Genomic DNA, 14,390 nt, shown 5'->3' with positions numbered 1-14,390 from the left:
TCCCCAACTCTGCTGTTCCTTGCCTAATGTAATTTGGAGTGCAGAAACAGTTGATATTTTTAAGGTTAAGTTGAAGACATTTTTTCTACTTTTTACTTTTGTTTAATTGGCACTTCTGGTTTGTGAAACACCCTAGGATCCTTGTGCATGAAGGACACTGTATAAATGTAATAAGATTGTTTGGTGTGTGTGTGTGTGTGTGTTTGTGTGTGTGTGTGTGTGTGTGTGTGTGTGTGTGTGTGTGTGTGTGTGTGCGCACTTATCTTTCCCTTTCCCCTGTAAAAGGTTATTCTTACCTATTCTGCACTAATTCTGTACTTCTAGAATTCCGTGTTCCAATGCCCTCCTGTTTGTTTTCCAGGTATATGCCATGGCTGTGGATTTGTCTCGACCACCAGAGATATTCTGTACAGCCATCTTGTAACCAATCATATGTTGTGCCAACCAGGGTCAAAAAGTGAAGTATATACCCCAGGGCCAGGGCTTCCAGTTCTGCCGTTAATTGCAGGTAATGACCCTGCATCATCAATGAAGTGCTCCCTTTGTGGATTCCTTGCAGACTCTCCTGCTAGCCTCCAGCAGCATGCACTGGCACACATGGAAGGGAGAGCACAGGGTGACCCGAGCCATGTCCAGCTGCAGAAATCTCCTAAACCCAGTGAACACCTCGAGCAGGAGCAGGACAAAGTGGCTACACTGTCGGCATTGCACAGCAACTCTGCCAGCCCAAGAGCTAATGGCGATAGCGCAACTCCCAGCCAATGCAATTCTCCAGAGGCTCTTCCAGCAGTGAGAATTAAAGAGGAGCCAAAGTCCGCCCAGAACTCGGAATCCGAAAGTGAAACTGACGACAGTATGGAGCAGAAGGGCCAGGCAAACCCTGCAAGTGATCGGTCCTCCAGGACCTCCTCTCCTCGCAGCCTGCATTCAGTCAAGATGAAAACCGAACTCTCCAGCCCAACGCCAGGCTCTAGTCCAGTGAATTTTGGAACAGGCTCCTTGCAGCCTGGAGGAACAGTTTTTCTGCCCCAGTACATGTTTAGTCCAGAGGCCTCCGTTGTTCCCCAGGCTTCAGAAATCCTTGCCAAAATGTCAGAGATGGTGCACAGCAGACTGAAACAAGGACAAGGTGGCGTCCCACCATTCTATGCTGGATCCCCCATCCAGAAAGGGGCCACATGCTTTGAATGCGACATCAACTTCAACAACATTAACAATTACTATGTGCACAAGAGGCTGTACTGCTCAAGCCGCCACCAGCAGGGCGACAGCTCCGTTAATGTACCGCATGTGAAGGACAACGCGGCTGCGACCGTGACAGCCACCGCCACTCGCAGCTCTTCATCGGCTGTGGGAAGCCAGACTGCCTCGGCTCCGCAAAGTGACACTGAACCAGAACCATCTTCCAGCAGCACCGATGCCAAGGTGGTTGAGGTTAAAACAGAGGAAGTTGGCCTGAAGGACACCTCTTCTGAGGGGGAGAGTGGGAGCAGGGTAAGTGAGGGCAGCCAGAGCCCTTGTAACTCTGTTGAGGAAGCAGACGACGACCCTACCAAGACCTTCTGTGAGGCCTGCAACATTCGATTTAGCCGTCATGATAACTACATGGTCCACAAACGCTACTACTGTGCTTCAAGGCATGATCCACCCCACCAGAGGCCGAGATCTGGCAAAGTGACATTCCTGCCACAGCCGGTGCGCACCAGAAAGCGCAGGAAGTTGTACGAAATACACATGGCCCGGAATGAAGCAGTTGCCAACCAAACTGCACCTGTAAGCATCAAGCAAGAGCCATTAGCCCTGGTAGGGAGACCACTAGAATCTCCTTCAATACCCATCTGCCTTGTCTCCACAGCAGGGAGCAATGCCATCCCGTCTCCAAGCTCCAGTCCAGATGGAGAAGGTCCCATTGATCTCAGCAAGAAACCCCGTCTTCAAGAAGACCAACTGGTGGCTCCATTGCTACCCCTGACTGACTATCACAAATGCACGGCTTGTAGCATAAGCTTCAACAGCGTGGAAAACTACCTAGCTCATAAGAAGTACTACTGTCCTGCAACCCAGCTGCAGCAGAAGGCGCTGGATCAGCTTCAGAAAATGAAAAAGGCCGTTTCCAGTTCACCGAAATCAAGAGTCTTGGAAAATGCAGATCTTCATGAAGAACATTTGGACCTTAAGGTAATAAAAGTAGAAAAGAACGCTTCAGGAATCCTAGTTCCAACAACTGCTTGCACTAACGCTATTAGTTTACCTGGTGGTTGTTCATTGAGCTCAGAAATGAACTTGCACCAGTCTCCAAACATGAAGGCCTTACAGGGTCCTCTGAATGTTTCCCCGGTTGTTTGTCCCTATTGTCCTCTCAATGGGGCCATCAAAGGGGACTTGTTAGAGCATTTCAAAAACGTGCATGGTCTCCTTTTGACTATGCAGGCATTCGGACATGCAGCACAGAGCAACAACATGAAAGACGTTTTACAGCCAAGCAGATCTCAGGAGAGCAGTCGAGCCAGCCCTACCCTAAGCCCAGGGGTAACCCCCACACCCCCCCCAAAACTGAGATCGAAGAGCACCCTGAATGGCAGAGAACAAAATGATACAGCGTCTCCTCTTTCAAATGGAAGCCCAGAAGGGACAAATGTTTCACCCAAGCTTGTTCTTCCCACATCTCCTGCTGCTCCTGTGAACATCTCCTCAGTGCCTGAAGCCCTCAGACTCCAACCAGTGAAACCCCCTCTCCATGCAGAGGAGCCCATCTCCTCACCCAAGGCTATTGTCCCCCCGGTGCAGAATGGCAACCATAGATACTGCCGCTTGTGCAACATCAAGTTCAGCAGTCTCTCCACGTTTATAGCTCATAAGAAGTACTACTGCTCTTCGCACAGTGCAGAACACGTGAAATAAACATGTTCCTCCCAATCCTCCACTACATCCACAAAAGGGACTTTTGTATTAAACTCTATCACAGATTCTACTCCAAATTCACATGCTTTCCTTAAAATACTTTGAAGCCCGGTCTGTTCTCTGAGGGCTCTGGTATGACTGGGAGACCCACAGTAAGGGTGATATATTAGACTGTTACTTGTTTTGGGGTGGGCTGCACTCTCTGTTTCTCCCTGTTAACTTTATTGTTGAAGTTTTAGGCTTCACAAGTCTACACTAAGAAAAAAGTACATTCAAGTACAGCTTTGTGCACTGCCTTCTATGGTCATGGAATAATGGGAGAGTATTGAGTGTTGAAGTTAGGGTTTGCCAGCATTATCTGTGTCCTGCATTTTCTTGCCTAATATAGCCAGGGAGGCTTTTTTTCGTTCTAGTGATTTATTTGTCCTTTTTGAGGAGATAAAAAAATAATTATGTAAACAATTGGAGAGTTTGGTATTCATCTCAGTGGCCTAATTGCTGTCAATCACTGGTAATTAAACTGTGCATTCCCTCGACAGTCCAATTATCTGACAACGCCGGGTTGCTATTTACCAGCCAGTGATAAGTGTTCCTAAACAGATCACTGTGTTTTATTAATGCCAAATTAGAAAATACTGTATGTGTATACAGAAAATCAGAAAATGATTATAATTTTAAACAATTTTATTTACATTTTTATTCAAAACTGTCTGTGACCATTAAGACATCCAAACTGGTCTTAAATTCAGATGGTCTTGCTGTCCGAAGAAAACTACCAGCAAATTAAAAGAAAAAGCTAAATATTTATTTTATGAAAATGAATATAACAGAGTTCAAAGTGGTGGTGGTGTTGTGGTGGTGTGTGTTTTTTTTTTTTTTTTGTTAAATACTTACAAATTTCCTATAAACATAAACTACCTAGTAGATATGTCGATATGATATTTTACATCATATCTTTTTAAGGCACAGTTTTATATGTTAAAAAAAAAACCTTTTCAGCAAAAATCATTGATTTAAAAAAAAAAAAAATTCATATAACTTTGTGCTATCACATGGCATCAGTGTTACATTAGTTGATGATGAAGGTTGAAAAGTTAACATGACATCTGCTTGAATCCAGTTTGTTTGGAAAACCAGAAAATTGTTTGTTTGGTGGCCAGAAAATTAAATAGTTTTGACTACTTGACTAATTCCGTTTTTGAATTCCTTATGAAGGCTGCAACTAATGTCAATATGATCTGTTCCATAAACACACGCAGAGTAAGGGGTATCTTTAAAAACACTTCATATTGTTGTTTTGTGTCCGTATGTTTGTTAATTTGGCATGCTGTTAAAACTGTCACTGTCTCCTTATAAGTGATGTAGTATAGAAAGCCTAATTCTAGTTCTGTTAAATCCTTCTGAAACAAAGGGTTTTCTGGCACTGATTTACAGTTTACAACTAAAATGATACTATTTAAACAAATAAGTTCACATCTTAATCATTATATAGCAAAACCCTTACTCTTGTGTTTTATAGCTGAGATTAAGATGGTAAGAAAATGAACATGTTTTCATTACTGATCTACTGCAAAAGACTGGAATAAATGAAATCTGCATATATATTTTTTCTTTTTATTATGTAAAACAACCTGTTTTGATTTCCTGTTCTAGAAGGTGCTTTTTTATTTATATTTTAGACTGTTACTATATAAAATAAAGAACCTTTATTTTATATAGAAAGCATTTCATATGAGTTTCACACCTGAAAAAAAGACTTTTTTCCCTTCCACCTCTTGCACTGTGTTGTACAGATCTTGCTGAATGTTGTAGCGTAAATGCTTTTTTTTGTAGTGTATTTATGTTCTAACACAGCACTTTTCTATGTCCAAACCTAACTGAAGGACTGGTGAAATAAGTAAAGATTATTTTGTAAATAATCAAAATAAAATAAAATGAGAGAATGAATGTTGGATTTAATTTGTATCTTTACAGAAGTTCCACTACACACTTGTCCAAGCTATGCATGAAAATAAAGGGTCCAGTCGGACATTTAAAGTGCAATCTGCCATCTACTGTGTCTCTTTACTCCATTTGAGGGTTTAGCATGACTGCTGTGTTGAAAACCTCAATGTTTCACCTGTACAGCGTTTTACAAAACCTACAGCTCTGGCCAAAAGTTTTGCATCACCTAGAATTTTGGGATTGAGATGTAATTAAACAAATAAATAAATAAATATATATATTGAACATCATTTAAATCTTTTATTTAATACCATGTAATCAATGAAACTACAAAATGATATTGCAAAAGTTTACTGGAAACCATAATAGTAATACAGTGTTTAATGTTAGATTTCGAAATGTCACATTTTTCAATTTGTCAGTTTTTTGCTAACTATATGGAACACTACAAAGCAGTATGTAATTCAATATGTTAAAGTAACATTATTCAGCAGGTTTCATTCAACTTTATGAAGATAAATTAGTATGTTCTATAGGGTGATGCAAAACTTTTGTCCATAGCTGTACAGTATATGGATTAGGCTAAATACACACAGTGCAATCTCTGTATTAAGCCCAGTCACAAGCACATCTACATGTGGCCTTACTAATGAGGGTAAATAGAATTTCTTGTAACAAAATAATAACATAAGATTTTGATTATTATAAAAGTTATTATTTTAACCAATTTATTTAACTGGTTAACACTGCTTCAGTATGAACAGATTAGGACTGTAAGATAGTGACCTTAATTGAGAGGTGGCCTTAAAGCAAAGTTTTACTGTACCAATCTATGAGAACACAAGGAACAACTCCTGCACATTTTCATATCCCTCTTCCATACGGGTATTATGTTGTAACATTAAGGTATACATAAGGGTCAAACCTTTTTTTAAAGAGGATGCATTAGTTAGACCACCTGTCTTTCCAATTAAAACCTGAGACGGTCTAACTAATACATCATATGAGACTAAGGGGCTTTGCAATTGTATATTCCAAAGAGATTTTTCAATGGGATATGTGGAGTTTCATTACATGTACAGTACACTAAAACTAGGCTTCACCAATACAGTCATTTAGCAGCACAAACTTATGAAAACAAATATTAACTAAATAGAAAAGATAGGGTACATTTAAAGTTAATATGTAAAAAGTCATTGCATGTCATATAGCATTACCATTTCTTAGCACTGGTGTCCTTTTTACGTTGAAGATCTTTTGGTTCTTTCTTTGATTGATTTATCAACCACACACTTAGATACAGTGAAGGAAGCATATAAATTGGTAACGCGATTTTATGTGATTCAGTCAAGTTCTATAACTGGTTTTCTGTAAAAAAATTAAATTAAAAGTTTAACAGAAAACTATTTTTCTCTTTTTTGTTTAAAACAACACTTTAAAACCTAGATTTACCTTGAATTTATAATCGGACTGACAGGCTGTGGATTCACTGCAGTGGTGGGTATAGGACTGGTTGCTTTCGTAGTTGCAAAGTACTGATTGGCTGGTTTTGGTTGATAATAAAATTCATTTGGGCCAATTGTGTCTTTGATTTATATAATACAATACAAATTATTTTTGTATAAAGCGCTCTGGCATCCCAGAGCACTGTACAATACACTCCAGCTACAACCAATTACATAAAAACACATTGAAAAAAAAGTATGTTTTCAATTTAGACTTAAAAGAATCCAATGTTTCAACTTGTCTAATGTTAACCGGAATAGAGTTCCACAAACGAGGAGCACAACAGCAAAAAACTCTGACTCCAGCTGACTTAAGACAATTTTTGGAACCAACAAAAAGTTCTGCATTTTCTGATCTCAATTTTCAAATAGGAATATACAGAGTTAGTATCTCTTGGAGATAGGGTGGCCCTAATTCATGAAGGTCCTTGTAAGGACTCACTGGTAAACAATGTAAGGTCCTAAGCATTAGAGTAATATGTTGAGAAACATGAGTGTGAGAGTGTGAGCAGCTATGGTCTGGACAAGCTGAAGCCTTCTAAGTTTATCGACAGGTATATATGAGAGATGTTTAGGGTTTGCTGCCCTATAGATGTGAACTGTCATTACAGCAAGTCAAAATGAAAAAAAGGTATTTGCGCTGATTGATTTTAAATTTGATTCACACTTGATGCTGTGACGTAGCAGCAGACATCTGCCATCTGACAGAAGCCCTCTAGAGCTGGAAGCTGATTGGCTGATGGTACTGAATCGTTTTCTAACCACTCGCCGCATTAATGATGCAGATCTTTTTCAGGTATCCATTTTACTATGTTTACTATGCTGTCAGCAAAGAAGTTCCCTTTACATTATGCCCCCAGGATGCTCTGTTTTTGTTGTGCTGTAAAAATCTGTTTAACGTCAATCCCAAAATTTAAAAATCAAGCAAAAAAAAAAAAAAAAAAAAGATCCCAGTGAGTTAAGGGCAGTGATAATGTGGTTTAGGCTAGTAAGATTTGAAAATCTTGCTTATCACTCCTTTTAAAGTGGTAGCATTTTATTAAAGATGCTGCTGGCTCTGGGTCAACACTTACACAGATACAGAACACAAAATACTGTGTCAAATGACAACTAAATAAATACTTTGTGCAGAAGCCATCAAAATAACTTCGTTTTGACTCCATTTGACATTAATCAATGTGCTTGAGTGAGTAATTTCTATCTCCCATATACCAAGAAACATTATTTGTCACTTACTTTGTATTACAGAAATCAGGGCTGAAGATCCTGAAAGCCTCCCATTAGAGTTTTGAAGGATGACATATTACATCTGTCTGCACATACAGGGGAAAAAAAACTATTTGAATGATTAAATGCAAAGCTGTTAGCTCTTCAAATGTCATTTTAATTGACTTTCTATCTCCATTACCTTTTTTATGATGAATGCAATCATTGTAAGTGGTTCCGGATTCTGTTGCTGCAATATTTAGTTATTATTTTTCACTACATCTGTCTTGAACTGGTTCTGAGCTTGCTTTGAACTACCTGGAAAATCCTAACTGCCAGCTCTGAACATTCCTCATTCCAAGTCATGTGACAAGGGGACCTTTCAACTCTGCTGGCCCTACCAGCTCAAATAGTTTACCTGCAAGCTCAGAGCAACCACAGAGCCAGTTAAAATGATGATAGCTTGATATTGGAGCAACAGAACTCAGAACTCCTTACAGTGGTTGAATTCAACATGAATTCCCAAAAATGTTAATCAATTAAAAATGACATTTGAAGCTACCAAATTAATTAATTAAAAAATATATATAAAGAAGTCAAACCCCTTAAATCACACATTTACTGTATTTGTCCTGGTATTTTATAGCTTAATATTAATGTAAATGGTTTTATTTAATTTTACTGAATGCTTTGGGGTAGACTAAGACTACAGTTCTATGGCATATAGGATATAAAGATATTCTATTCATTTATTACAATCTCTAGTAAAACGTTGGTTAGTTTCACAGCCCTAATATGGACTACCTAATGCTACCTTTGGGGCTAATGGTGGTTTGGGAAACTAGACGATATCAAAACATACACAAACATACACAAAAACACTTTTGTTTTGTTACACACTTTACTCATCAAGACATCACGCTTGCAGCATTAGAAGATTATGATAAAATCAACAATCTCTGTTAAAACTCAAAAAGCTTACTTTTTTTGTTAATAACATTTTACAGGAAACGCATGTAGAGTTATATTTCTAAATTACAAGGTCAACACACTTCTTAAATATAATTTGTGATACCCAAGTTCATTATTTGTAGGACAATAATCATGAACATTTTGAGCACTGTACTGTAGTTGCTTTTCTTTCCCAGTTTTGACCACTAGATGTCCCCACCATTATTTGATATACTGAACAAGCAGACAGGCCGCATATTCAGCTACTATTAATACAGTAACATGTGCTAAAGAATGTCCTTTAAGATGTATCACAATTGGATAAACAGCTCTGTAGGCACGTATAGTGTCATAATTTAAGACGACCAGACAGTATCCGATTGTAAATGAGACCCTTGATCTTGGATAAATAAACTGAACATGAAGCTGACATTTCCCAGATTGAGACAGGGGGGTCCAAATACTTTTTGATTGCACTATATATATACATTTTAATAATGTCATTATTTTGTACCTTTCATGTGACATTTATTACATTAAAAATCAGTTTCATGGTGAATTGTTCCAACCGCATGTATTGTACTAGCGCTAAAGTAAAAACAATTAAAAAAACATGTTAAATATTTTAATGAGCAAGGCATCTCGTAAGTAGAATGGTACCCGAAATGTTCTCCTTTTTCTAGGAAAGCAGTACAACTGGGGATGAGGAGTTTGTTGCCGGATAACGTCACTCAGACTACTTGCTCACTAAATATCTTGGTGTCACTGAATAGATAATTGTCTCCTCTTAAAAAATATGCTCAGGATTTTAATGAGCAATCTATCTCTCTAGTTCAGTTGTACCCTAAATATGATTAATTTACTAACAATGCTGGGCGGGGCATTTTTTCTCTGTTTTATCCTCAAAAATATATTTTCCTGAGTGTTGACTGCTAAGACTGGTATACTATTCAATGTAGTGCTGTGCTTGGCAGTCCTTAGACAGAAACCTGTTTTTGAGGCTAAAGTGAAGAGAGTATTTTCTACCCGTGTGTCATTCTGCATTGGTAGTAAGTGGATCATATTTGAGGTACCACAGCACTTAGCGAGTAGGGGCTCCCGAGTGGCGCATCCAGTAAAAGCACTTGCGTAGAGTGCCGGATGCGCTCTATAGTCTGGACGTCGCGAGTTCGAGTCCAGGCTATTCCTTTGCTGACCGAGGACGGGAGCTCCAAGGAGGCGGCACTCAATTGGCCGAGCATCGCCCGGGGGGAGGGAGGGTTAGGTCAGGGGGTCCGCTGCTCCCCGCGCACCAGCGACCCCTGTAGTCTGGCCGGGCGCCTGCGGGCTTGCCTGTAAGTTGCCCGAGAGCTGCGTTGTCCTCCGACGCCGTAGCTCTTGGGTGGCTGCATGGTGAGTCCGCAGTGTGAAAAAAAGCGGTTGGCTGATGGCACACGCTTCGGAGGACAGTGTGTGTTCGTCTTCGCCCTCCCGAGTCAGCGTAGGGGTGGTAGCGGTGAGCTGAGCATAATAAAATAATTGGCGATTCCAAAATGGGAGAAAATAATAAAAATAATTGGCAACAAGTAAATTTATATATATATAAAAAAAGATATTTAGCGAGAAAGTAATCTGAGTGAAGTTATCCAGCAGCAAACACCTCGTCCCCAGTTGTACTGCTTTCCTAAAAAAAGGAAAAAGTTTCAGGGTACCATTCTACTTATGAGATGTCTTGCTAATTAAAATGGTTTAAAATCGAGATGATTATCTATTCACGGATACCAAGATATTTAGTAAGTAAAGGGTCCAAGTGAGGTAAAATAGACAATACAATCCCCACCCCTAGTCTTGCTGTAAATCACACTTTGTACCAGTACTGTATTTCAAGACGCATTTTGTTGCCATGCAGATGAAGTTTACTGTAGCATATGGTAGGTACTGTAAGAAAGAAAAATCCCTTATGAGCATGAAATTGAATGAATCTGCAGCAAGCTTAAGAACAGCAGCCAGTGCTAGTATTGGTTTAGAGCTTTAACTAATAAAAGTCATTCACTTCATTGCTTCAAGGATTACAAAACAGTCATATTATTGCTGCAAGTTTGCCAACAATCAGCGTTGACAGATGCCAAGTTTTAAATGCCTCATTAGAGCTATGATTTGTCTACACTTCAGACCATCCAATGTTTGTGTACCATTGGCAAAGACGTGCAGAACCTACAGCTATGGATAAAAGTTTAGCATCACCCGATACAATTAATTAATATTGCCTTATGATGGTGAATGAAACCTGTTGAGTAATGTTACGTTAACATATTGAATTACATACAGCATTGTAGTTGTCCATACACTATTATGGATTCTGGTAGACTTTTGCGATATCATTTTGTAGTTTCTGATTCCATAATGTTAAATAGAAGATTTAAATGATGTTTATAGTGTTTGTTTTTTTGTTTGTTTGTTTTTTTATGATATGATTCTACAATTCTAGGTGATCCCAAAACTTTTGGCCATAGCTGTACTTTACAATGTGTTTCTGCTAAAGGTTTTGTGAATACCATTTGCCACAACAATTCAGCCGTATGGAATGGTACACGTTTTAGTAAAAGAGAGATTTCTAATGGGAGTTTAAAAGCAATGGGGTGATAGAAGGACCCTACGGTCCCTCCAGAAGGAGATCAAGTTGAAGACCGATTTTCAAGCAGCACAAAAAAAGGATGTAAACTAAGCTGTCTCATATGACTTTGGACTTTCATTTGCTATTTAACACAGTTAAAAATAAATCGTGTAGGCCTACTGTAATACTTTCGCAGCATTGTTTTAATCTCCTCTTACCTGAATTCTTGTAAACCACTGTAGTGCTTGAAACTGTACATTTCCACACAAAAGCATGCATTATTCAACACTTCTTTAGTACGACTGTAACCAGCTCTAGAACTGGCTTCACAATGAAAGATGCTTTTCTTGTCCCTTTTACCTGTTGGTTTATTTATTTATTTATTTATTTTTATCTTTAATGACAATTCCATTTTGAGCAATGCGTTTATTTTCATGCTCACATCCCAGCGGTTTTGGCCTTTTCAGCTGTGCTTTTAAAAACATTATGAATATGTGTTCACAGCCTAATATTTGCATATCAACTGAAGTTGGGCTGCTGTATATTTACAATTAAGCGAGGTGTACTTCAAGGGGTCTGCTAAAGGATGTGTTTTTGGGGGTTTTAAGTATGTGTAGTAATGTTGTACAGAGACTCAAAAAGAATATTCAACAACCCCTCATGAAAACATCAGTGGTAACAATGTTTTTATTTTTTATAATTTACATATATACAGTCAAACTTGTATTACAGGCTATAGAAAAACAAGTACAAATTACTTTTACTGGAGCTGGTGTGAACAGTTGGCCACTCAAGAGTGTTTTATTTGCCAATTTAAAAAAAAAACAAAAAAAAAACACTTTCTTTTTAATTGGGTTTTGGTCCTAGTTTTCATCTGACTTTGACAAGTTTCAGGCTGTTTTATAAAAACTTGCTCAACTTATTTTGGTAACAGATGGTGACGCAATCAATGGACAGCAGAGTTCTTGTTTGATCACGGGACTGTTTTGGGTGTCATTGTCCTCTGGTGCTGCTAGGTGACTGGCTAAAACTTTCTCAGCATGATATAATGAAAGAACAGGAGCAGAGTGTCAGATGGGAGACGTGTCCTGTAACCTTCACAAGATAATACATTAGCTGATTAGAGACTATTGAATGATCCCATAAAGTTCAACGGTGAAGAAAGTAACAATTAAACTGTTTCTGTGTCTGATCCTAACATATGATGAACCATTTCATGAAAAAGACCTCTCAACATAAATCTCCAAAAGTTTGTACAATGCTGTTGGTAAGTGTAGCAAAGCAAACTGGAAGAAGCTTTGTTTTATAAGACATTTTATTATTGTTCACGTCTTGGTTGCGTGACAGGAATAAATCAGCATAGAAAAAGAAATTCCTCCTATTGCACATTTGTGTTTGTTTCTAATTAAGACAAGCTCATTAAAAGATGCATGTTTCCCATCACAAATGGTCCAGTCACGAATCATCCGTGAATAGCCAGATATTTTTCCGATCATTCAAGGTTCATTAATCTCCATAAGAGTGCACGGCTCGTTAGAAACATGTTGTTGATTATCATTTGTAAATGTCATGGCTTATTAAGGACAATAAACGCCTAGATTGGCATTATCTTCTGTTTAATGACTAATATCCATGTGCTTCAACAATTACTAACAATGTTTTACTGACGTTTTCTGTTGTGTTTGTATTTTTATTTTTTTTACCACAAGAGTTAAACATTCTAAATAATCATTGGCTTTGGAGGGTTTCAAGCCTAGAATGTGAGCAGCTTTACAAGGAATGTGATTGGCTGAGAAGATCTGTTAGGTTTATTATTATTATTATTATTATTATTATTTATTTCGTATCCAGGACGACTTACAATTGTTACAAGATATCACATTATACATTATTTCACATTATACAGATATCACATTATTTTTTACATACAATTACCCATTTATACAGTTGGGTTATTACTGGAGCAATTTAGGTAAAGTACCTTGCTCAAGGGTACAGCAGCAGTGTCCCCAACCTGGGATTGAACCCACGCCCCTCCGGTCAAGAGTCCAGAGCCCTAACCACTACTCCGCACTGCTGGTTTATAATTTCATACACAGCATTAATATGCAGTACAATATTACCATGGCATACTGACAAGGCATACGCATCTAAATTCCCACTAATCAGCAGACAACGCTGTGCACTTTAGTAACCAAAGAGGCTTAGACAAAAAAAGGTAATTAAAAGTTTTTAACTGGAAAACGGTAATGCTATAAAACAAAACAAAAAAAACTTCTTTATAATCCACAGAAACTGTATGCCTAGGAATTGCAGCTAATGTACATGCTCATTCATATATTCCTTTCTTTTTTGTATATACTGTTTTTTCAGTATATTTTTAGTGCCTGCTTGTTTTGTTAATACTTTTCGCATTATTATTCAAACACAACATGCTGAGTGGTATTGTTATATAATGATACAAAAACACAATACCGGTAATTACAATTACACACACAAAAAAACATGGAAATCTATTGCAGATGTAGGGTTATTTTATTTATTTATTTATTTATTTTACTTCTTCGGTTGAGAAATATCATTTCGAACCCAGGCCTCTAGGTATCACTTTAGTTTAGGTATCCGTTATAAGTGATTATAAACAATCTAGAAATATGTTATTAATTATGTTATTAACAATTAGAGAAATAATAAGACTAGTATACACTTTTGCCATTTTATTGTGCTATTGTTTATAATCAGTTAGACTGAATATAGTTTGTCGGTCTGTTTGTCTTTCTGTGTCTGTTTTACCAATTGTACGGGCTGTTTTGCTTTTGCAATACAGTTATTTTACACGTTTGTTTATAATCACTTATAACGGATACCTAAACTAAAGTGACATTGGCCTTTAGAGATGAAAGCCATGAACAGCTTGTGAATAAGCCTGTTGTTCCATCTGCTCCATCACTTCATCTAAACATACACCCAGAATTCAGGTGCATTTAGGTATCAATGGGGGAGTTTCCATGTGTGTTCTAATTTTGCTCGAGACATTGTGCTCGAGCCAAATGAAAAATGGCCCTATACATTACAGTTGCAGTTTTCGGCCACAAACATGATTCTCTCGAGCTGTTATCCCAAGCGTGCACGCGTATCGCAACTTCACCATGTCACTGTGGGCTGTTCTGTCTCAAGCTTGTAAATTTTGCCTGCTCTGTTCAAGATACTGGGTCTCAAACTCTATTTATTTTCAGCACACAGAAACAATACACAAATACATAACCTAAATTGATTTAGGAATGACATGA

The 14,390-nt window shown here is 38.1% G+C and overlaps 1 protein-coding gene across 1 annotated transcript in view; it reads left to right on the top strand.

Annotated features, from left to right (window-relative positions):
- Window positions 1–3,781, top strand: part of zfpm1 (zinc finger protein, FOG family member 1) — a 76,824-nt gene extending 73,043 nt beyond the window's left edge. Inside the window, exon 9 of the mRNA XM_034904672.2 lies at window positions 362–3,781. Coding sequence (XP_034760563.2) covers window positions 362–2,901 — 2,540 coding nt within the window. The 3' untranslated portion in view covers window positions 2,902–3,781. The remainder of the gene's footprint in view (window positions 1–361) is intronic.
- The last annotated feature ends 10,609 nt before the right edge of the window (window positions 3,782–14,390 follow it).

Source organism: Acipenser ruthenus, chromosome 20, assembly GCF_902713425.1.
Source record: "Acipenser ruthenus chromosome 20, fAciRut3.2 maternal haplotype, whole genome shotgun sequence".
NCBI lineage: Eukaryota > Metazoa > Chordata > Actinopteri > Acipenseriformes > Acipenseridae > Acipenser > Acipenser ruthenus.
Note: the sequence above shows the minus strand (reverse complement) of the source record. Positions and strands in the feature narration are given on the sequence as shown.